This window comes from Haliaeetus leucocephalus, unplaced genomic scaffold, assembly GCF_000737465.1.
Source record: "Haliaeetus leucocephalus isolate CR32 unplaced genomic scaffold, Haliaeetus_leucocephalus-4.0 Scaffold151, whole genome shotgun sequence".
Taxonomy (NCBI): domain Eukaryota; kingdom Metazoa; phylum Chordata; class Aves; order Accipitriformes; family Accipitridae; genus Haliaeetus; species Haliaeetus leucocephalus.
In genome coordinates this window covers 13,282,234-13,308,401 of record NW_010972587.1, presented here as the reverse complement: position 1 = coordinate 13,308,401, position 26,168 = coordinate 13,282,234, and the positions used below count along the sequence as shown (strand labels likewise).

Genomic DNA, 26,168 nt, shown 5'->3' with positions numbered 1-26,168 from the left:
GATGTGGACAGGTATCAGCTGCTAACCTAGATAAGGAAATTTCCTATGCAAGCTCTCCTGACAAGAACTCTTTCTGCAGCAGTCACTAGATCTGTCAAGACCTGAACTGGAGGTAGGATTCCTGCCCTCTCCCTTCAACAGGGAGGAAAGGAAGACTTGAAGAGATTTACGTGAAGAGTTGTGTGGTGTCATGTCTAATGCCAGAAGGATAACACAGAAATCCCACTCTTAAGCAGACTCTGATGCAATCTGATGTCCTAGGTTTTTTTAAGTCAGCTAGAAGAGAAGTCAATACCAATGGCCAAGTGATTTCTTTTACCATAGTTGTAGCTAAATGGACATAAAGAAGAAAGTTGTGAAGAACAGATATTTTTGTGGGTTTGATGTCAAAAGAAACCATTGCATAAATAGGTATGGTCTGTTACTGTGTGTTCCCACTAAATTTTTGAAAGACGCAATCCATGGTCTTTTTTTCTGGTAGACCGGCACAGGCAAAATCCTTGGATATGTTGCCGGACTTCAGGGTTGTTTTTCATAACATAGAACATGAAATTTTTTTGAGGGCTTTTCTTAAACTGTCTTTAAGAGGAAGGAATGGAAGTGGGAAAAAGAAGGGAAAAAGGAAGACAAACTACTGCCAGTTTTAAAGATAATAAATCAAACAGCTCAAGCAGTGAAAGGAATCAAGTTGTATCCAATCTTATCCTGGAAGACAGACAGTCTGTCTTGTTGAGGCAAGACAAATTTTCATATTCCTGCCTTCAAGTGCAAGTGGATGGAGCTACCCAGCAGTCCTCAGAGTTAGTAAAGGCTAGTTTGGAAGAACTCTTCTTGTTAGTTTTGGTTTTGTTTTTTTTTTTTTTTTTAAACATATTCTGTATACTCAGTCTTCATGGAAAAAAAAGCTATTCTTACTCTTTTATGAGCCTTTAATATTTCAAAGTCTCACTCTTCACTTTAACCTATATATTTTTGTAAGTCTGGGATAATTTCTGATGGTTTCTTTAAACTCTGAAAAGTAATTTATTTATGCACTCTGATTAAAATACATATTTACTGGAAAGCTATGAAAGAAAGTCAGTTCCGTTTGCGTGGTTTATAGCCTGACAGTTCTCTTTATGCTGTCTTAATATTTTGTGTGTTTAATACTTTAGGCTCAGTATTTTGTTTACAGCCAAATTCCCATTTCTCTGAGTTCTTTTCAATATATAGTAAAATGATTGCTACAAGTAATATAAAGAGATGGAAAAGCAAACTAAGGCCACACGGCTCTATCAAAGACAGTACTACAGCTAAGCACTGTGTGAATTCTAACAGTCAGAAGTTGATGGCAGACAGACACCTACCCTTTCTTAGAAAGGAATTAATTTTCAAAAGCAATGCTTACCATGGTCGCTGAATAGCAGCTGTTTCCATTTCTGTCTTTCTATTTCTGAAGCTTTAAATCCCAGTACAGATTTTAATTCTTGTAACACCCTCTTAGATTCCTGTCTCTCTCGTTCTTGTCTTTCTCTTTCTTCCTGGGAAAAGCAGTAAAAATCTTCCCTTTTGTATTCATTCTCTGTATCTGAATAATCAACATATGCTTCCAACTCCTAAAGAAAAAAAGAAAGAAAGAAAGAAAAAACATTTTGATCTTCACTGTCAGTGTAGACCCCGTCCTACAATCTGATGCACTATCAAGTGATCACAACACAAGCCAAACACAGTAATAGGATGGAGTCCTGTTTGAGCAGAGCCAGTGGATCTGACACTGCTCTCAGTTATGTTTGTATAATTTTGGAGCGAGTCTACTCATTGGAATTTAACATTACTGCAGCCACCTAAGATTTACTTTCATACACAAGTATGATCAAGTGATATGCCTTGAAAATGGAAGTCCATTTCCCCATAATTACAGGTGGAAATAAGCAATGCCCATTTCTTTTTTATTTATTTATTTACACTGTAAGCAATTCTTCCTCAGTCAGGCATCTTCCTAATTTAACTTATGTAAATCCTTATTAAGAGGATGTGCAGAATAGCAAACTCGTCCTCCAATTTTAACTACATTGACTTACAAGCATGAAAAAACAGAGCTCCATTTATGTTATAACAGCTAGCCAGTAAAGTTATTAGTCCCAGCTTTTTGATATGGAAAAAAAATCTAGAGAGAATACATGTGGGGTAGGTTTGGGAGAAGGTGAGGGAGGGACAGAGCAGAGCATGGGTGTTCAATCTGCTTTCAGAATGCATCTGCCACTCAGTTCTGGGATGGAGGAGGCCAGCCTCTGTTCAAGACAGCCCAACCATCACACACGAGTTCCCCAAACAACACAAAACTGTACAGTGTCACAGTCTGTTTTAGGTATCCAAAAATGCAGAGATTACTCAAAGTGAAGACAGGCTGGTTTGTTCTGGAGCTTGTCACTTTTGCAGCTGTGTCGGTTCATCTAACAATAAGCAAGTAGGACTCTATTTTATTTTATATACCGCCTTTTAGCAATTCATATTTTTTTCTATATTACTCTGGCATGTGTTGCTGCTCTTCTCTTGTCACTTATTTCTAATGATATATATGAGAAGAAGTGAATGCTAGTGCTCTTTTTTCCAGGATGGGGAATACCTCCCCATGGAACAGCAAAAGGAATATATATAATTTTTTTCTGTAAGTCCAATTACAAAATGGCACTGGCTACCTACTTGATCTGTCTTGGCAAGACAAGAAGGTCACTGCACAAGCAACTGGAAAAGGAATGGATACAGCAAACAAGCCCCAATTATTATTTTAAATGGTCCTATTTTTTTTTTTACCTGCTCTTCAGGGATTGGATCTTTGTTTTCTATGAATATGGCTGGCTGTCTTACAGGTAATGTAGTACGCTGTAGGTTGTCACAGGAAACTTCAAGTTTGCCTTTAGGGGGAAAGAAGAAAAGGGATTAAAAAAAAGAAAAAGATTGAGTGTTGAGTGATGTTTTTGACTCACACAGGCATGGTCCAGGCATTGTCATTAGGCGGGATGGGCACAAACGAAAAAAACTGGTAAGAAGACTGTTTAGAATACATTGAAACACTGTGTTAGAGAGGAGCACTTAAATAACTTTGCTATTTTGATATAAGCTGGATCTGATGAAACTCATCTTTAAATACTTCAACTAACAAATCTCAACATTCTTATAGACTTTGAAAACCTGCAGATGGCAAGAAAAATTGGTAAAACCAGAAAAGAGACTTGGTATCCAAGTTTAAAAAGAGAAGTAAAATAGTAAAATTATAGGCAAATCAACTTCAAATTCAGTAAACGTGTTGCAAAATAGAGATTCAACCCCAGCACATTTCCAGAAAAGTCACTGGGCAAAAGTGAAAGTGAAGGATTTTTTTATTTTTTATTTCCCACGCAATCCCTCTCTTTTAGATCACACACTAGGTTATTTTTGTACTGAACTTTAAAAGGAAGCAAGTTATAATAAAAGTGCCTGCTGTGAAATTTTTACGCAAAGTAAAAATAAAACTAAAATAACTAAAAATACTATGGCATGCAGTCTAAAAAGAAGATTTAAGGAAAGGGTAAAAAAAAGATCAGCGGAACTGCTGATTGTAGAGGGCATCAACAAAACACAACAGGCTGGCAGATGCAAATGTATCATGCTACATCTAATATCCTCATAGATTGTTTTATGCAGCACTGAGAGGGAAGTTGTAAGACTAGACTTTCAGGCAAAGGACACACAGATTTTGTTATACCATGTCTGGACCTGCACAGAGCCTGCCTTAGGCCTCTCCCAGTGCTCCCAGTTCTGATGTAAGCATGAACAAGGTCAGCGTGTATCCCTCTAGGCCTACAGCAATATTCATCCATCTACTGGATATCCCACCAATATATCATTAAGAGCTTAGCTCACTCCAAATTTAAACTTCTGTAGGTAACTTGCTGATAACCCAAGTCATAATTTTCCTAATGCAGTCTCCATTACCAGCATTTTTCAGATGCTGGGCTGTGCCTTCCTAGGACAGTAAAAAAGCTCCTGGAAAAAAGAAATATCAGAAATTATAGGCTCATCTCCATGTCAGGAGAGCCTAAGTTCACTACCATTATTTAAGCTAGTTGTGATTCACAAGGAGAACAGCATGGGCAGTACAGGTCACTAAGGTGAGGGACATAAGGCAAAATGTTGGGATATGCTGCTCAATATGACTTTTAAGCACACAGAAGATTAGCTTACTCTCTCTGAGAGAGCAGGTAAACGGGTATTATATGCTGAATACATCCTCTAAAATTTAAAATGTTCCAGGAAATGTCATTGTTAAGAAAGTTACATGACAACAACATTGTCATTTCCATTAACTATGTAATTTTTAAGCAGTAAATAAATGAAAATCTCAGGGACGATTCATCAAAATCCCACCCCTTCACATGTGATTCACCAAAGGCAAAAAGCCACTATCAGTCTGCACCCGGAAATGTAACCATCTGAATCCACAGGTCTGACAGACTGAGTTAACACATTTACATTTTTTGCTGAAACAAAAGCTTCAGGGTCATCACAATGAAACAGTTTGACATAGGCATATAGTTTTTCAAAGTGTACGGTTGTAAGACCTTCTTCAGCTAAAATTCTGATACATGGGCTGAATGCTATCTTTATCCATTTGACCATTCCATCTCTAAAGTGTATCCCATTAGTTGCTAAATTAATCTCTCACATTTACCTTTTTTATTTGGGTTTCTTCCACTCATTTTTTCCACCTGAGAAATGGCTTCTTCCCAGCAGCTGTTGCTTGCCTGGATATGAGGCTGAATAAACTTTAGTTTTTGTTCCAGAACGTGACGGGCTTCTGTTGTCAACTCAGGTGTCTCCTTAGTGCTAACAAGTTTTTCAAGTTCGTCCTCAAGAATTATTACCCTAAGTGATAAGGAGATGAACAGAAATAAATAATAATAAATATTTGACTTCACCATTCCTTTAAGTATTTCATTTAATATCCTGTTATTTTCTTGAAGTTTTAAGAGTCTAACTCAGCCAATTCCTCTGAGATGCCCCAGATCCTTTTCTCCACATCAAGATACATTGCTCACCTGCATTCATTATAGTAATTCTTAAATGTAAGATTAAAGGAGTAGGACAATTTCAACTATTTCACCAAGGCAGTGATGAATCTGTAAAAATATTTACTAGGTAGTTACCACAGGCTGAACTTTTTATAAAGCATTTGGTATGTTGCAAAATCAATGAAAGATAAGTATGTTTTCAGATTTTTTCAAGGGAGTGACAAAAGCAAGGCATGATCTTAATGCACTGCTTAGCCTTGAATTTTCACCAGATAATTAAAGAATAACCAGGATTCCATATTGAACCAAGGATCTTTGACCCCATACTAGGTGAAGATATGCCTATGATTGCAATGACTATATGTATCTGCCTTTTTTGTTTTTAATCTGAGATACAAGCTGACAACCCAAAGAACTCAAGTCTGAAGCCTTCTTCCTACAGGCATATTCTCTGAATTCATGTGTAAACTTACTCATTGAGCAGTGCCTTGAGATGAAGCTGCAAGCTGCGTACCGCTGTCTGAAGACTGTTCAGCTCTCTTGACTTCTGCTTTGTTCTGGTCGGCCGTTCAAAACCCGACTGATGCTGAGTTTCAAAGTACCGATAGAACTCATAGCTTCGCTTAAGCTCCTCTAAGCAGGCAGCATGTGTATGAGGTAGGCCTTGCGTCACATCAGACAAGATATGATGAGGCAGCCGTTCTGGGGAGACCAAGGGCTTGGGGGACGCGTTGGCTGGGGAGAGGAGCAGCACCAGCCTCCTGAAGAATTCTGAGCTCTGCCCTACCCAGAGCTGAAAGAGGACCTGCAAAACAGCATAGGGTTAGCTCTGTGCACCTGCCAAGACAGCCAGCCTCCAAAGTAAATGTACAGATACACCATGGGAAAACATTCCTTGGCCAGCAACAGGAACTCTGAAAAACTGCGAAAATCCGCTGAGTGTTTTTGAAGGCTATCCCAGACCATGGGAGGTTCAGATCTTGTGAACCTTAGGTGACTGCTAATTCTTTGATGAAGGATATTATAGGCAATTATGCTCAGAAGGTTGTCAAAGGCCTAAAAACTCATATTCTCAGCAGGCAGTTTCATGATTTGCTATCATTTCCACATACCCTACAGCCAAAATTCCAGTGGCAGCAAAGACATTTTTTCCTTTATAATGCCAAGCTATCATTTCTACGATCTACTAACTACTGCATTGCATTGCCCCACACCCAACCTTGAAACATGAGTCTAATTGCACTGCCCTTCAATAAAAAACATTCTACATCTGAAGAAAGCTGAGCTGCTAACTTTTTTTTTTTCCCCCAGCCAAAGTGAGAAATTTCACCAATACCACTAAGGAGGGAAAGGCTTGTAAGAAATGAATCGAATCACAATGTTATATATGGTACAAAAGAGGTCAGACCATCTGGGAGCAAGGAAGCCCACAATTTCAGTTTCTTGAGAACTTCCAATGAAATGAAAAGAACTGTTTTCTTAGTTTAGAGAAGACTGTTGGCTTAGTAGACCATAACAGAGCAGTAGCATCTTCTATCTCTAAAATGAAAAGGAAAGGTTATGACACTTTTCTCTGCAATACTGGCCCTTATTGAAAGGGATCAACTGTAGGTGACTATGAGATGCAGTCTGAAATCTGTTCTCAAGCATTCCAGACCGAGGAAGACAAAGTAATTACACATCATGCCTTTTTCCACCCCCCTCAGCTACTAGGACTAACAATTTACTGCAGATTTTGGATCTACAGGATTTGAAATAATACATCTTTATACTCATAATACTATGGACAAGTAGCAGTTTTGTTCCAATGTGCAAAGAATCAAGAGCAAAACATTCAGAATAGTAACACAAAAAATTAAATGCCTTCAGATAGATGTGGCCTGATATACCCCAAGGGTGTATCAAAAATACTTGGATACAAACTGATAAAACATTCCAAAAGAAAAAAATAATTCTCAATTTACAAAAGATGGTTAGAAGAAGAAAGAAAACAGTATGATATGAAATTAATTTGGAGCACACATGCAAGACTGTGATTTGGCTGGGTGCTAAAATAAAAAGCAAACAAATGGGCAGCAATCACCCAAGTGTCCCTGAAGGCGTGGTGCCCTGGATAGAAAGTCAAGAGCTCATGATATAATAAGCACAAAAGATGACCAATCCCTTCCACCACACATATAAGGCAAAAGCAATGAAAGAGTAGCACACAAAAGTAGTGGACTTCAGGAATTGGTAGTAATAATCCAAAACCTACCTGAAAAAAAGCCCAATGATGAGAGAAAAGGAAATTCCAGATGTATTAGGGTTGCAAATAGCTTGCTCTGCCAATGACTTCTGATGATTTTTACTGACACTTAAACTTCACCCAAAACATCCAACTGGCTCTCCTCAGCTCAAATCAGTATTTTTTTCTTAAGCCAAAAATTTTCACTCTTTAAATTGGTTTAGTTCAAGGACAAGGTAGCCAAAAGACACATGGCCTAGACACGTTCTTGAATGAAAATTAAACTATTAACCAAACCTGGATACACATCTATATTCTACCTCCATTTTAATATAAAGGCAAGTTCTCTCAAATGAAAAAAACCCAAAGAGGACTGCATGTAAATCCAGGGCTCACAACACAAATATGTCCCAAGGTTATCGAAGTATATCTATTTTATTATCTATGCAGGAATCTGCTTAGGACTGATTTATGTTAATTTAGCTTGGTTCAACTATACCACACCCAGCCTACATCACTGTCTGTTATGAGTTAACATAAACTGAGATTTACTAGTTTTGAGCTTAACTGTACCCAGAAAGCATCCCAACCAGTTTAACTAAAACAGATTTCAGTTAAATTACTGCAAATAGCAGGTAAACAAAGACTTAGCTTACAAGCTTGGGCACCTCTGACTGGCTTCTTGTGCTTAAAAAGCAGCGCGTAAATAAGTGGGCTTGCATGGTTGCAGTTAGAACTTCAGCTAATGAAAAGGCAAGAAAAAATCCCAAAATCTTACATCTGATGTAGCTTTTAGCTTACAACTAATTAGACAAAGCCTCAAAGCTTAGCAATCACTATTAGTGATAACATTTACTGTCAGAACAAAAGAAGTCAAGGTCTAGGAATTAAGTTAATAAAATGCAACAAGAACCAACCCCATAGAAACACAGAAGTCACATAATAATGGAATTTTCCATTAAAAAAATAATGTTAAAAGGGAACTGCCTTGGCAGACAACCACTAGAGTGTAGAAGACTTGCATTCAAATTAGATCTTCTTTCCAATTGTAAACATTGACTCATGCAAATTAAAAATACCTAACATCTCAAAACAAAATAGATAAAAAGGCCATTATATGGTTGTCATTCTGTTCAGTTAAATGTTTTTCAAAGATCAAAGAACCACACTGGCTCATGGCAGCAGGGGTCCAAGATTATGATTTCTACTCCTCTATGTAACTAAATGCAGCTATTCCCTTTGGCAGTTACAACTAATTTATATCTTCTGATGTCTCTCTTTTTATTCAAGTCAAGAAATTAGCTAAAAAAGATGTAAGTACAAATCTGGAAATTATTTTACTCAGCTGGGATCAAGTGAAATCAGAGAGCAAAAATCATGCTTAAGAAGGAGATTGATCAAGCTGATTACAAAACACAGACTTGAATGTATATGATTTGCAGAAAAAACCCTAATGTTGTATTGTGCAACTTCTCTTCAACTACATGCAAAAAGAGATCACCTAAATGCCAATAAATGTAGAAACCCATGATATGAGACTGATTACATCTCCGCCTCAGCTGATCGTGTTACTACTGGCTAGTATGTACAAGCCACAGGGCTTCATGACAACTGGAAGAGATTTTCACCAGGAGCCTGCGTGGATGCGTAGGTCCTTCTAGGAGAGGTTACCTTGAGCGCAGGCAAGCTGAAGCCATCGGTTAGATTGTGTGCCTCCTCTTCAGAGACCTGCTCCTCACTCAGTCCCAGACCCAGCTCTTTAAAAGGGACTACACAGATGTAGCTGGTCACGTTGTCACTCTCGGAGTTCAGAGGGTAGGTTTAGCTGGAGTTAAGGTGGTTAACAAAGCAACTTTTGCATTAAACATTAAACAAACAGAAAAGGAAAAAACACCTAATAAGGTTTCTTGTTCCTGGCAATTTGTATGAAAGCACGTGCATTCCACCCAAATCCACCTGAACCCTGTTTAATTGAACATTTTGCAATCCTTATTCAGAGCACAAGTTTTAAAGGCTCTTAGAAGGATGAGAGATAAGACATTGACAAAACACCTACATCTAAATACAAACACATAAAAAGAAACAAAACAGATTGATGAAAAATCCCTGCATCCCTTTCAAGTGAGGAAAATATCTTATCTTTAAATATTAAGTACCCAGGAAGTAGCTCATGTCAATCTTAAAGCATAAATCATATATTAACAGAGGAAAGAGGAGAACAACTATGCCATTTAAAGTTTCAAAGGTAGCCCATGTTATAGACCAAACTCAGGATGATGGGAATTCCCTGTGAGTTCTGCCTGTGGAGGGACCGCTCAGAGATCTCTACAATAACTGCTCTTTGACATTTCAGATAGTACCGTGAAGAACAGGAGCTCACCAATTGTCATACCATTAATTTTATTGATTACATTGCTGTAAAGCCACCATGATCTTGGCAGGAACAGTGGCAAATTGTTATCTACCAACGCTATTCAGCACATTTAAATTCTGAGTATGAAAATGTAATTTCCAGTCCTCAGAAATGCTTAAAAAGTAGGAAGCAAGCAATATAATTGATACCAGAAGACAGATAAAAATAATTCATAGCCTAGGCAGTGTTTATTTTGAAATAGCATTCATTTCAGGCTAACCTCATGCTGGAGAAGGGGGAGGAGGAACAGTTCAAGATTTCTGCACATTTTGGATAGTTACCCAGTCACAAAATAGTAAAATTTGCTTTAGAACAGAAACCTACAACTTAAGGTAATAAGCACATTTGTTCCACAGAAATACATTAAAAAAATATTTGTGAAGCATTCATGAAAGTAAGGCCTTAATGTAAACTATGGTTTTTCATTTATATTGATTTACAAACTGAACACTCTCATCTCTTGGGGCACATAAAGCCAATTAGAAGCACCTGTCTCCTGTCCAACTAATGTGTTTTCTGGGGAAGCTACAAATTCCACCCACTTTCACTCCCGAATTTTCCATCTACTAAGTACTCATAGGATTAAACTTGTAATAATTATTTGCTCAAAAAAAATTTTTACAACTGGAGTAGAAGCACATTGCATAAAATAAAATTTTTGTGGCCCAGGAAACAGCAATACTAAGTGTCCAAGCTCTAAACAAACAACTACATTAACTACATTTCTCCCTAATTTCTCCCCTAAGTCCAGGAAGAAAGAAGCCTATTAAGTGTTCTCTAGAAGCATGAATGCAGACAAAAACCTGCAATGCAAATCACCCAGAAACACAATATATTGTTGCCACCAGCTGCTGCCTCACATAAACACTGTGTCTGTTCCAAGTTAACCTGACAGCATGCCCAGCAGATGGAGCACACGGGATGAGGATGGTAACTCCATCAGAGATTGAAAAGTCAGGTCAAAAGCCTTCAGGACCAGTTATCTCAGAGACTAATTATATTCCTTGTTAATCTTGGCCCGCAAGAAGACACTTCCAACAGCAGGACCACCATAAAAAGCAGTTTGGACACATGTGAATTTCGAAGTCATGCTAAAAAAAAATTTCTAGGGAACCTCCCAAATATGTAGTTTGACCAAAGGAGCCACTTACTGATATTATGTCTCAGCTAGGGATTCCCAGTGGACTCCCGCATCTCCTGCCTTGCCCTCCTCTATTGTAGCCTTCCCACTCCCATTTCTAGGTGCTAGATGAAAGCAGAGAACTGATCCCATGCCCCCATTAGCTTCCTAAGGACTAAACCTTTAGAAAGTTTAAACACATACGCACCAACATATACACAAACACACCTCCTTCATGCGCTTTGCTCTAAAATGCAAGTATTTTTAGTGCTAATGTTTTCTGTTAAAGCCAAAATACAGTAACTAACCTTAGGTTAGTTAAATTTTTCTGTGTCTTTGTGAAAATACTTCATTCATCTGTTTAACTTACATTCCTTATTAGCTTAGAAGAAAAGAAGGCAAAGCTACTTAATAATAACCTGTTAAATCCAGAATGAAATACCTGTATAGTGAACGTCTAACCTCTGTCAGGAGGCCGATCTTATTTACCTATAGAAAAGCAAGAACATTAATGCACTCCTGTACATAACAATTTAATATTCATACTTTGCTCTCCAAAAGCACATTCCCATCTAAAGATCTAACAGGAGGGCCTCACAATATCCCCGAGAAATCCAAGCTGCTCTTTTATAAAGTTCTCACCTGCTCACCAGGTGGGCAGGGATGAGCTAAGCATGTGATAACTGGCTGGTCAAGGAAGAAACACTGCACCAAAAAATGCCCAAGTATCTTTAATCAGACCTCCCAGCATTGGATTTCTGATTTAGGCTTTTATGACCCAAAGACAGTACTACTTTTTGTTTAGCTTACTGTCTTCTTGCGTGAGTTTTCTCTTTCCCAAGTTAAAAGGTATGTGTTTTTCTAACATTTCATGATGCAATAACTAAATTTTTACAGAGGAGAAGGAACAATTTTCTACTAGATTTACTAGAGGAAATTTGCAAGTTTCCCTGTGCTCAGTGCACCTCAAAGACATAGAATGCATTTTATATCCATTCTACCTTAATGGGGTAAGATATCATTCAATTTAAAATACTGCTATCCAATGGCTGTCTTTATAACACTACTTATGCCTTGCCATCAAAGAATGACACCTTACAACAAAATTAAAGTTTTTTCAGTTTATATGGTCCAATGCCCAGGTCCTACCTATCCATACCGTTCAATGGAAACGGAGTATCACACCATCTTGCACCATCTGAGGATGAGACTATTAACGTCATCCAGTAACATAAGCTACAAAATCTCCTCCATCCAGCTTGCATATAATTATATCAGTGAATAAACCATAGACTCCCATGCTACAGAACCCACAAGACTCTTACGTATAAAAATATTAAGCAACTAGCATGCTGACTGAAGTATTGCCTGAGTTATTACACAATTCAGTGGAGTATATATAGTGCAGATATTTGTTGAACTAGTAGTGACTGGTCTGCACAACATCCTGTAAATACTTAACCCAAAATGTCTAATTTCTAGTTTAAGCTTTCAGCCATTGCATCCTGCTATACCCTTATCTTCCAGGTTAAAAGAGAAATACTCTTCTCTTTTCTCCCTTCTAACATTTTCTTCTGTGATTTTGAGTGATGTACTCTTGTCAATATGAACAAATCAGAATAAGAACAGCATGAGAAAATGCTGAATTCTTTCTGCAGGAACCCAACTGTCCCTTCACATAAAATGTAAGGAATATGATGTTCCATCTCATTAAGTTACTCGTCCACCAAGTTTGATACAAACACCTGGTATAAGGCTAAAGTATAATTGTACATTTTTTCTATATTACATGGGAACAAATTTTAATTAGGACAGTATTAATTTATTCTACTCACTGAAGGCAGCTGTCTAAAAGAGGGCACACTAGCCACAAGCAAATATTGCTAAACTTCTAGTTTTATTGAAGCAAGTAATGATTAACATATCAAGTTTATGCAATTTTTATTGCCATGAATAAAAATGTGAATTAAGATTTGTAATTATCTGTAACAGGTTCATCAGACAGATCTCCCTCTAACACATTTGAGATATACATTAACATAAAAGCATAATTTGCTGCAGGTATTTTGGTAGGAGAAATAATACTGATGGCTATAAAATCTACACTTAATGCATTAGCACAGATCAATATAACCCTTAACATTTAAGATGTTTTTACTAATTCATTTTTACTTATTCACTCATTTATGTCTACAATTAAAATACTTAGATTAGCCAATTTTTAAGACTCAGCCCAACAGTTATCAGCTCAGCCCCTCAAATTATATTTTCCTCCTTGCCTCTCTTGAAGTTATAACACAAAGCAAGTGGCTTAAGTTCAAAGCAGCTTCCCTTTGGCTTCCAACAGGATTAGTCTTACTAAGTCAAAGTATGAATTTGATACTTATCTCAGAAAGAATCGAATACATTAAAGTATATGTTTAGCAACCTACTTAAGATTGCTAACAAAAAAATATCTCAAGGCAGTGTAAAATAAAGCAACAAAAGGTTTTGCAGTTTGCATTTGTTGACAAAATGAGATACAAATCTATAAATGTTTTTAAAATAAAATATTTTCTATTTTACTGTATAGTTTTAAAGGTCTAGATTTAAAACAATCTAAGTATGAAAATTCACACTAGAATTTAGCTCAAACATATGTCTGTACAACATCATTCACTGAAACTACTTTTTCTGGGAAAAAATAACCCATTGAAATAGATTTTGCTTATTTCTGAACACTTTTTTGACTTAACATTACATAAATGCAACCTGTCTTAGAAAACAGTTCCTCCAAGAGGCTGTTTGGCTGATTTTGTTAAGCACACGTAATTTTCTCTACTTTGAAAATATGCATTTATCAGTCCTTATTAAGCCATAAATGAGCAAATTGATCTTGTTGCAAATTATTTTTGAAAGGGATATTCTGATATAGTAAGCTTGAGAAATAATTCAGCTACAGATATTTCTACTAAGTTCTGAATATATAAGAACATTTTAAATGAAAACTTGAAGTATACCTTTTACAACATTAGTAAATTTAATACCATTTTCTACAATACTTGAACCATTATATCTAATAATAGACATGCCTCAGTTCAAGACATGGTTACCATAGCCTTAAGGCAACAATCATCTTCACTGCATTATAAACTTCCATCTCAGATTTCCAGGATTATTGTAAGAAACACAAGGATGAAGGAAAATAGGACATACTTCACATTATCATCCTTTTGTATGCCTGTATACCACTCAGAAGGCCCAGTCACAGACTAGGACCTTATTTTGATAACTGGACATCACACAGAATGGATCTCTGGAGTCAAAGGCTCACCACTGTTGTTGAATGACAAGTATCATGCCCACATTGCAGTATCAACTGAATACCGTCAACCAAGGAAAGCAAATTGTAATATGGAATTTTATTTCCCATTTATACCTGCACATAAATGTTTCCATGAAATGTACGCTCTGTCGTTCAAAGCAGTGCCCGTCCTATGTATTTGCTCACACTCTTAAGAAATTAATACTTCCTTATTCTTTAAAGAGAAAAATTGCCCTAAAGAATGATCAGCCATCAGTTAAAATGGAACTAAGATTTGATCTTTAGTATATCAGCTGGGAAGATTCAATTTTTGTTGCCCTTGAGACTAGGAGGTGTTTCACATATTAAATTTCTATTGAAAATTGTTCCAAGCATAAATAATTCAGTTTTTCACTTGCCTAAATACAGAGATACATCTGCTCTGAAACAAAAATAGAAGGCAATATCCAGTAAAACAAAAAATGTTTATTTAAATAGTATTATGACTAACCAGGGAAGATAGGTTTTGGGGTTCTTTTATGTAATTTTGTAATATTAATCCAAATTTTAAATATTTGGAATGTTTCTCTAATATCTTTTTCTCTAATAAAAACATTTTGTTTTGCTGTTGCCAGTGTAAATCACTAATAGTGCTACTGGATTCATGTCTCTCACAATGCTCAGAAAAAGCAAATTTCAAATAGCAATTTGTTAATTCATACTCAAATAACCTAGAGGAGTTAAAGTCGAGAATATCTTCTGATTTTGTGCAAAGCAGAACTTACTAAAAAGAACTGTAAAAATCAGAATTAGGATCTCATTTCGAGACTTTGGATGGAAGTTCCTTTCCTTTAATTTATCAACATTCCTTTCCTTCAATTTATCACCTTACTCCTTTATTTAATCTCTCCAGTTCCTCCTTCTCCTTGCTGTAGGCCAGATTTGTGTTAGCAATTTGATGACGGACAAGGGCATTAAAGTTGTCACAAGTGGCAGCTGTGAATGCTTTCGACATGAAGGAATCTTTGCCCCCTCCAGCATAAGAGTACTATTTAATTGCACAAGGCACTGGAATCTATCTGAAAGATGCTCCTTGCCATCAATACCCATGTAATACACATAACATTTTCAGGCATTCATGATGCGCAGGGAAAAATTCAAAATAAGGCAACTTGGAACTACCTTAAAGCTGCTCTTAATTATCCTGGTGGGGAGGAGGGAACCTTTACTTACCCTCCTTACATTTAAATTCCTTACTTTCAGTTTTCATGCACTGCAGAATTGGCCCACCCTGCATCTCAGCGCACACACTGCCACTGTTTTTGCCACTACGTTCTGCACAAATATAATGTTTCTCTTCCCATTTGTCAAGAACCTATCTATATACATGCAACTTCAATATATTTTTGGCCATTTATTTCTGCTGGCACTTACTACTGTGATATCTGCATGATAATTTGGTATAATGGAACTTCCATCTTAAAAATTTTTCAAAGACAGATATAAATGTCAAATTATCCAAAGTAACAAAAGTTTCTTCTTTCCCATTCCTTAATTTAAGAGCCACTCCTTAAGTTTAGTAGTTACAAAACTAGTGGACAGTCTAATACACACCAGTATTCCTTGAATCTGTAACTTCCCCAGCCACAGCAACAATCTACATACCTGTCATAACCACTGCTGGACTGACTTTCTTTATGCTGGAGGATATTTGGGAAGGCAATGTTATCTGATCCTATTTTCAGATCTCTCTTCCCATGTTCTTATAAGTGACTCTTGATTATTTCCAAGCTAGGTATCAGTTGCTCTTATCAATGTGTCTGAACCAGTCAGATTATTTTTTTTCTTTCTTTTACATAGCAAATACACCTTATTCCTCAGAGCTAAGAGTGAAGTCTTGAGCCCAGAATGAGGATGCCTATCCCTACACAACTGACTATTTTGCAAAGAAATACTCATTTCCTTCAAAGTGAATGTATGCACTTGTAGCTTTGTGTGTGCCTCTGTGCGTATACACGCTGTCACTCAATATATCCATCCATTTGCCAGGCAAGATATATTAGTCAAATATGTTCCAGGAAGACAAAACAAGTAATTTGTCATGTCCGATTTCCAACACTCGCATCACCACCAGCTTTTGTTTCCCTGCATGTGTTTTTTCAGATCAGGAACATATCTATTTTATTTTTTGCTATAAAACAGGGTGAAGACATTGTTATTTCCTATATAGTGCAGTAAGTACAGTAAACATAGAAAAAACCCTTGAAATGCTCATGTCATTAAAGAAAGTATACAATTCACCGAAGAAATACAGATGACACTTCACAAAATGGAATCTGAACAAAGTGTTCTGCTTTGATTCAGAGTAGAAACTCCTTGCTCTTAAATGTGCATTTTGGCTAATTAATGTAATCAGAGTTTCACCTAGTTTGTCTGAAACAGGAAAACAAGTTAGCTTTGAACACGGGGATGTCGAGTGAAAGGCCATATTGTTCAGAGAAAAGGGTATTTTGGTGCAAGGGAAAAAGATGGCTAAGAGGAATTATAAAACAAAATCCTGAGGACTCTGAAACACATTACCAGTACTTACACGAAAGGCATGGGTGTCAGTAACTGGCACAATGTTTTCACTGCACAGAATCTTACCTCACGCTGCACAGTGCACAAAAAGACAAAAACTTTAAAAATGTTCCAAACCAAGCATAAGCCCAAATTTAGTATGTTGCCTTTTCTTTATCTTTTTTAGATATGTATGTTTCTGGATATACTAACTCTATGTATGTTTCTAGAAGTACTAACTCTAAACATTGGCCCAATTACAAGTAGGTAACATGGAATATCTGAACCTGTGGGTTTTTACAAAAAGGATATTTTTTCAGCATGTATAGAGTAGCCAGTCTTGAAGCTCGAAAGTTGGCTCTGACAGATCGATAAACGGCTTTCCGGAGACCAATAAGATGTTGACTAGGATGCTGTCCAGCTTTATTAAATGGGCAAGCGGCACTGACCCTGTCAAGCAAACTTGAAAAGTAAAATGTGATACAACTGTACAGATGTCCTAAAGTATTTTTAAAAGACAGTACATCAGTTTTCTTATTCCATTAGTTAGAAAACTTTTTCAAACCACTCAGTAATGATGAGAGCAAAACAAGAGATCCGTCATATCAATGATATATTTAATCAAAATTTCAGATAAGCAGCCAGGATTCCTCAGTAGACAGCCTGATTCTATTCTCATCTAAGCCATGGCAAAACTCCTGAGGACATCTGTTTTCTCCACAGTTTTCCAAAATGACACACTAAGGGTAGGCAGGTCATAACATTATCTCTGATAAAAAACTATAACAAGCCCACTGTAAGCTTTGGAAGTTTCAACACACAGATACTTAACATATATCTCTTTATATGCAAATTTGTTCTTTAAAGAATTTTTGCAGAAAAAATGTGCTATTACATATTGGTTTTCATGCAAAACACTATATTCTTTCACCCTTCTCCATGCAGAATCTTCTCTAGGTCAACAGAAATATTATTTGAGTGGTGACATAGATTTTATCATCATGCAATGAATGACAGCTGTGTTTGTGGGAGTCTGACAGGTAAACACATGAAATGTAAGCAACTATACAAGCATATTTGAAAATGTATTTTGGTGTCCACATATTCAGGTGACTATACCATTTAAAAGAAACTGTGCCATTTGCCTATTAGAGTATACTTCATAATGGCTTTAGAACTGTAAGAAATTGCCTCATCTGGAAATAAACTGAATTGTGAACTGAGTGAATGTTAAATATGTCTGTGTAACATTAAGCTGTAGAAAAGGAAAAAAAGATTAATAACCAGTTATATCTATTCATATACAGTCTGATGCCAAACCTATGACTGAGACACTGAAAATAGCCTAGGTGCACTCCACTTGCTGGGACCGTTTTTACTAGAATCAACTCAGGAATGGGCATAGTGTGGGCAACAAGATGATGAATTCTGATGAATTGTTTGGGGACTGGAAGCCTGCTTCTGCTCTCACCCTTCCCAGGGCACAGTGAGGAGGTGATTTTATGTCCACGGTCACTTAAAAAGGAAAAGCATACAGGGTACCTGGCAAGACTGAGGTGGGTTGCTGCATTGGTAACTATTTCTGTAGCCCATCTGACTGAAGAGCTGACTAAGCCAGCAGATCTGACCCTGCTGGAAAAACGTCAGTTCTACTGCATGTGCTTAGCTGGACCATGCTGCACATCGAGGAGGAAGGGGAATAGCTTAGTGCCTTCACTGTCAAATATGAAAAGTGACGCAGCCCACCCCGTGAGCAAGGCTGGACCCATGTCAGTATGTTAAATATGATTAACACAAGGAGATTCATGCCAAATACTGCAGTATATTGAATACACTAGCTGAAATACCACATTAAAATATCTGTGTACCATATTAAATTATGTGAGTGATATTAAAATGGTTTATATCACATCTCATAAAGTACTTTAGAATCTGAATAAAATTAAACCAAACTGTGTTAAATTCAATTTCTGAACGTAAATTTAAAATGCTAGTCTTGCCATACGTTTCACTAGGGAACACAGCATGTAATGGAGTACATGCCAATCTCTAACGTTTCCCTAGATTTTGAAGGTAACAACTGGAGGTGTTTATGGATGAACTCTCGCATCAGTTTGTAGACTCAAGCCCTGGGTGAATTGTCAGAAGCAGGCTCAAAGAAAAGGAGCAAAATTTTTCTACCGTAAAAAAGAGAAAAAGATCTATGTTCTGTTACAGCAATGTAAGCATTTCCAGCTCCTATACCTAACAAATATAGCACAACTCATGCATAGCACGTATCACCAGTATTCAGCAAAACAATTTGGTTTCCTTCTGGGAAGGTTTATTTCAGTGTTTTTTATAAAATAATTCTTCTCTATTCCAGTAATCTTAAATTAGTATAACTTGCTATAAATGTCTATGTGCCAGACGTGCCATATCCCTAATTTCCTAATATTCCATTTATCTTCTATGTATTTTAATTGGACTTATAAAATGTTAGCAGCTTGGTGTATCAGCCACAAATAGCAAGAAGAAAATAAGGTTAAGGGTGAATTTCCTCTTTCCTACTGCTCCAAACCCATTTTACTTGTAAAGAACAGTGACTTATTTCTCTCTTAATCTCACAAGCCAAATTTTAAATAGGCTTTCAACTTTTAACAAACTTGTACAGACACATTAATGAAATCCTATTACTGCACTCCAACATAAAAGCAGCTGTAAAGATGCTATATACACCAATATGTGCTCATAGAGCTTGATTCTAGTTTAAAATATACTAGAAAGGGAGCATTTTGGAGAAAAGCTAATTATCTGAGTGAAAGACAAGGAAATAACTACTTGCTGCTTATTGCTGCAGCCTTTCATTATGTATTCCTACAGTTTTCATTTTATAATGTGCAAGACAATGGACATGCTCTCATTACACATCAGAAATTCCAGGCTGCAACCTGTGATCAGGCTTCATTTGCCTAATTGCAAATGAAGCAATTAGACAGAAATACTGCCATTCTGCCAGAGTAGAGCACTGCCCTTCCTTGGCTACACAATTTCTGTAATCCAAATTACCCTGGTGAGGTCTTGGCCATATCTGCATCACAGAGCTTGTACCATGCAGACATACCTGAAATGCCAACAGCAGCGTTAATCACTTCTGAAGACCATGCTGAAATCAGAATATCCAGTTGCCTTTGAGAGCAGCTAATATAAGAGAGGCCTGACAGGTTTTTAGTTCCTTTTCTAAGTGGCTGCTGTGGGTTTTTTTGGGTGGGAAAGGAATGAAGGCAAAACGATGTTTGGATTGGTTAAGCATATGGCAGTCACTGCCACGCAGTAGTAAACCAGTGAACCAGCAGACAACTGACCAAAACCTCATCAAGAATAATTTAACATTTACAGAGATAGTCAAACATCAATTAACAAGGGGCAAATAGGGTAGAATAAATCAAAGCCATAGATATTTCAAAGCATATATAAAGTAACCTATGAGAACATAGCAATGGATGGTGCAATGGGGAGAAAAACCAGCAGTGGAATGCAAGGAACTTCAGGCCAAAACTATAGACGTGGGCTTGCCATATCAGACTTTAGCTAAGTACAGCTAGTCAAAATCTGAACTCAGTACTATTTAAATGTCAGCTTCAGCATCTTTCCATTCACAACACAGTTAATGCACAGTCCAAACTATGCTGATCTACCAGCATATTAAAACAGCAGCATACATATCATTGAACTGTGCTACCAGGTGCTTTGCTACCTGGTTGAAATCCCATTCCTTCTAGGATGTAAAATGACACAAGAAGATACTAATTAACTTTTCAGATGCAACCATTTCTATTGCCATGTGACTCTTTCTGAACAAGCATTAAGACTTCAGCAAGGTTACTACAGGAGAACATACTAAGCTTTGCTCTGCTAAGGTTTATTGCAGCAAAATTCTGGAAGAAAAAAGGGGTAGTGGTAGCTAGGTTTTTGGATCATACAGGAAGCACTATCTCAAGCAAAGAATTTCATTGTCGGAATTTCAAGCATGTCTTGCATATGTGGATGCAGAAGAAGACACTCTGGAGTTAGAACTTCCTCCAGGCTAAACCAAACCAAAACCCATACAGCACTGACTTCTTCATACTGGACAACTGTTCCAATGAGGATGCTGGCACAGTCAGACTTCTCCCACTCCATCCATACTCCAAAGTCTTTTGAAAAGCTTGCCAAAGTTTTAAGTAAAGAGACTATTAGATCAACCATCAGCTTAAAGACCAGTCTGTTTTTTGTTAATCTGTTATCTAAGATATGTAGTAAAAGAACAAGCACAAGCAATTTAGACATTGACCACAAGTTCATTTGCTTAAACTTAGAAAAAATCTAAATGTTTTTCTCATCTGTAATTTGGACAAGCCCTAACAATAATTTCTTCTAAGAACCCGTTTGCAAAGATAAGACTGCCTATTGCTTAACTATATGCTTCTTCAGCAAAAAATCAAACCAAAACAAAACACATAGCTAGGCAGACTGAAGACATGCTTATGCATTCCAAAGGGAGAATGAAACATTTCTTCAATGAAGCATACTGAAGGTATCTTAAGCTAGAAAATTAATTCAAAATGTTAAGTCTACAGTTTCAAGCTTGCATGTAAAGACATGTGCCTCAGCACAGAATAGTTGGTGTGGCATGAACAAACAATTTCTTGGTGCACACCAGGAAATTTTTTATTGTTTTTAGAAAGAAGTCAACTGGATTTTAGCTGTTGGTGTTTCCAACCTCCTTTAACCTTAAGTCTAACTGGCACAGGTACATATCTAACCATAGGCTGTTACAAGGAAAAGCATACATGGCAATGAGAGTGCACAGAAGCAGGCCTGTTGGCTTTGGGATCATTGTGTACACTGAACATGTTCTAATGTCCTTTCACATAGCAAATAAGCAAAAGTTACCAAATAGCTACAAGAGCTAAATAACCAGGAACACTTTCACATCCCTTAAGTGGACAAGTGGCAAATTCAGCACTAAATAATTTAAGAATCTAAACATCTCAACAATTGTATGCAAGATAAAAGAGTAATGTAAACTTTTTTTGAGGTGGGAAATGACCTTTGATGGTCTTTGCTGATTGCTGTGTTCTCATTACTTCAGACTGTTATTTGTTAAATAAAAATAGAAAGGTTTTCATGTCACCTTGTTTTCTAAACATGAATGTTTACTTGCAGGTCAGTTTATTTACATAGATTTGGTAATATAAGATACAAAACCCCCTCAAACAAACAACCCTCCAAATGACTCTCCAAAACAGTTAACTAAATTGTTTCAAAATCCATTTCTTCATGTATTTCATTGCTAGCAGAGCAGGAGATTTCAAAGGCATAGGAGTTTTGTGAGACTTGATTCTCCTTCAGGGTGCAGGGTTTTAATACTGAGTTGTTAGAATTCATACTTTTAGTATGAATGGTAATTATACTATTTTGTGTAAATTAAAAGCTTTAAGTATTATGTTTTTCAGTATGGGAGACAGTGTAACAAGACAATTTTAGAAGACATCTGGCTTGGATGGATCTGTGTATTAAATAAAGTGAAATATAGACTCACAGGGTAAATCCTCTGGAAATTACTTCAGTCTCTTGAATGAGTCGTAGAGCTTTCCTCACGAGATTAGTAAAAGCTCGGCTATTCGCCACTGTTTCTTCCAGCTGGATACAGTATTTTCGCAGGGACATTTGCAGCTTGGCTGTCCTCCATGTGCCCCACACTCGAAAGACTGCATAGACAAGCAGAACTAGTCCCCACAGCAGCCACAATGATTCCTTCCACCATGAAGGAAGCATAAGCAGTGCACTTACAAAGGCAAGAAACAGCGAGACATCCCTGCAAACAGAGAAAGTATCATCAACCACAGATTCCTGAGGTCAAACAAGTGGGAAAATCATGAAGCTTTTGGCTACATTTTGGGATTATGACATTTTATTACAGGGCTTTTATGTAGGTCCTGAAGGGAGCTGTAAACACCAAAACCTACTCCTAGCGGCAGATTTAGATATACATGTACATGATATTACTTGGTTGGTATACATTAAGGGAACATTTCTCTGGCTTTTTTATGGCATCAGTAGAAGAATAATATACCACTTTGAAAGGTCAGTTTCTCTTACACATATGACTTAAAAAAAAAAGAAAACAGAAAAAGAAAAAAGCTGACTACTCAGCACTATAAGCCAGGGTGGGTAGGAACTGGAATATCTGTACTTCCAGGTTCAAGAGTACAGTAGGGAAGGGCATGTTTCTTTTGGTAACAAAACCCTCAAGTAATGCCAGCTTTATTTTTTCCAGAGTCTGACTCATTTAACTTGGACACCAACACACCACTAGTTTTTAACACATTTTTATAAAGATGGCTTGAATAATCATTTTAAATAATTTGGCAGCTTTTGAAAATCCTTAAAGAACAGAGTTACTAGTATCTCAGTTCAATTATTTCTCAAGGACATTTTAAAAACTTCATAAAGCTGTTATTTTCAACTAGAAAAATTCAACAAAAATAAGTAACTGCTAGAAAATACACTGTGTTTCATATATAGTATTACAGTTGCAGTTTTGTAAAATTATGACAGTCTTCACAGAGATGGATGGGATATGGGCTTCAGGGTGCATAACAACTTTTTCAGAATTTTTGGAAAGTAAAGTATTCACTTTCTTCACCCCTTAAAGCTGCGTATCCTGTATTTAGTTTTGGAAGTATATACAAGGAATATTTTCCCATTTCTAAAATAAGACATGATCTCTGGGTTTCTATTTTCTGGACAGTTTTGTGGTCATATTTCAACAAGCTATACAAGTGTTAACTCTTCAGGGCTACTGATAGGTTTCAGTAAAGGTCCAGGGTTAAAATATTCCAGATGTGTAATTAAATTTAAAAAGGACAGACACACAGGCTATAACTTCCTTGGTACATTAAAAAAAAATAAAATCACACACACAAAAAATTAATCACAACAAGGAAAGACTGGAAGGGATTTAAGAGCTCACTTTGTCCATTTTCAGTTTCAGGTTAATCCAGATCATCACAGATGGACTGAAGAAGAAAATGGAGACTCCACAACCCACCCAGGTAGCTATTCCAACTCATAAGTATCCTTAGAGTTCAAAAGATTTCCCCTAAGTCCAATCTTAATCCTTGGCAAATTAATCACATCATTTTTCCTCGCATCTTTCCCTTTTCTGAACAGAATAAACGACAACTGATCACCACCTTCTTATTAACTACCTTCTACATATCGTAACACTGTTCCATCCCACCTCAATTTTCTCCATTTTGGCCAAATAATCCTAGCACACGCTAATGTTTTCAAAAGATTACATTTTCTAAACTCATTATTCTTCTTGTTCTGTTCTGGACTGTCTCTAAATTACCTATGCCTCTCCAGGAGTGGCATCCAAAACGAGACGCTGTAGTCTAACACAAGGCTTAGGAAAACAGACAGAAAAGTAAACCCCCATGTCCTGCATATAACAAGGACACCAGGATGAGATTTGCCATTTTTTGAATAATTTGCTGATGCATTCAATTTATGCTCTGCAATGATGTGCAGATCCTTTTCTGAAGTAGTACTCCCTACCCAATTATTCACCATTTCATGTTTGTTAATTTGATTTTTCCTTCCCAAGGGTATCATTAGACTTTTGTCTTTATTGACTTTTCTATTGAGTTCAAGATATTTCTCCAGGCTACTTTTGAACTCCATTCTGCCAAAACACTTACAAACTTGATGTCATCTGTAAGCTGAGCAATATTTACAAATTTTCTAAGTGTACTTTATCACCTGAATAATTAAAGAAACAATGAATAGTGCTAGGACCAGGACAAACCACTGGAAAAATCTGGTTCAAAAGTTCTCTTGTTGGACAGAGAGCATCAACGACATACTACAAATTAAACAGTTGGGTTTTTTAACCTGCTGTGGCTTTATAATAATTTTATCTACTTTCCTAACATATGTATGAAAACATAGCACTGGGCTGTGCTATGAGATATTTTTATCTACTGACTCCTGTCCATTTCTGAGCAAGTCACTCTATCAGAATACCCACCATCCTTGTTATTTTTCAAATACAGGTAGTAGCTGTTCAGACACTGCTGCAGCTAGCTCCTTCCGTATTCTAGGGTGAATTTCACGAGCCTCTGCTGACTTGAATGCATCTTACTTAAATATTCCTTAGTCTGTTCGTCTGGTACTCTACATCTGAAAATTAACGGCACCCCCCCAAACATATTTTTATGAAGGCTACAGCAAAGAAAACACTTTTCAATTCAGCCTTCACATTTATCAAAATCACCATTGTAGAGCTTTAGAAATTAATGAATTAATCAACCATGTTAGTTCTTCCTTATAGCATATATTAGGCTTTGGAAGTATCGCATTCATGTTCATGTAGCTATCTCAGATTAAAACTCACGCTTTCAATAAAACACCCAAGGGAAAAAACACGCTTATATAAAAATCTGGGGACTAGTGGACCAAAGACTCAAAGACCTGAGAAAAAAAAGTAGTTAGTTTATTTCTGTATTTTATATTAAGAACACACAATATATTTTTTGCTTGTTTCTCAGTGAATATAGTGGTAGATATTCTCTGTACAATACCAAATATTAGGAGTTGCTAGGGAGCGTAGCGTTGGAAGCTGTCCGTTTTCCTGTTGCTTACACTGCCCTGCAGACAGGATACTGGGGTCAAGGAACTCAATCAGTTCCACATCCTCCTGCAGCAGAACTTCCTGTTGCAGGATGGTACGGAGCGTGTCAAATCGAAATCCAACATCCTTACCACAAATGGGCAGCAGAAAAAACAGGCATTAGTAAAGAATATGCAAATTCTTAAAATTGAGTTAGCAGAACAAGGAAAACATCCAGACACTCTACACTTTGCTAACAATCTGTTCCCAAAGACTACAGGAATGTTTCAGATATATCACAAGTAGCTACTTCATTTTTATTAAAGTTGCTTAACTTTAAAAACTAACATACTACCTAACAGTTCAGACTTGCACGATGCATTGCACTGACTTTGTGATCTGACCTAGATAGTAACAATACCTGGAAACATGCCACAGATTATGCCAATATATTTGCGTAAGAATCAGAGAGGTACTATATCTATTAGAAGATCATTAATAAAATAGCAAACGCTTTGGGGTTTTTTAATGTCATGACATAATTTACATCATTAACAAAAAAAAAATTAGAAAGAGAGAGAGATTACAAACTAGCCAACAAAAAGTCACCTGTGGACACTTAATAACAGTAGGGTCAATGCACTGGACTCAAGCCCCAAGCCAAGGCAGTGAAGTCCTCTCCTGCAGGATTCTGTGCCTTTCTTTCCCAACAGAACTTGATCCAAACATGGAACAGCATGGGACTCTGAAGCCCTCACTTGCTAAACTCCAGGCAAACTTCAGGGAGTTACTTACTTGTGGATTTGATGCCATGATAAGCATTTCCTATTTTTTCCCCTACAACTATAGCTCTTCAAGACAAATACACAGCTCTTGAAGACAAATATATCCATCAGAG

General features: G+C 36.9%; 1 protein-coding gene across 4 annotated transcripts in view; it reads right to left on the bottom strand.

Annotated features, from left to right (window-relative positions):
• VEZT (vezatin, adherens junctions transmembrane protein) overlaps positions 1-26,168 on the bottom strand; it is a 50,270-nt gene that overhangs the window by 3,765 nt on the left and 20,337 nt on the right. For 2 of the 4 annotated variants that reach the window (XM_010561891.1, XM_010561889.1), the window contains 8 exons: positions 25,242-25,417; positions 22,193-22,468; positions 16,942-17,091; positions 8,926-9,073; positions 5,504-5,835; positions 4,691-4,884; positions 2,794-2,894; positions 1,388-1,595 (listed from right to left, as the gene is read on the bottom strand). In XM_010561891.1, coding sequence (XP_010560193.1) covers positions 1,388-1,595; positions 2,794-2,894; positions 4,691-4,884; positions 5,504-5,835; positions 8,926-9,073; positions 16,942-17,091; positions 22,193-22,468; positions 25,242-25,417 — 1,585 coding nt within the window. The remainder of the gene's footprint in view (positions 1-1,387; positions 1,596-2,793; positions 2,895-4,690; positions 4,885-5,503; positions 5,836-8,925; positions 9,074-16,941; positions 17,092-22,192; positions 22,469-25,241; positions 25,418-26,168) is intronic. The other 2 variants (XM_010561892.1, XM_010561890.1) reach the window with 1 other exon arrangement.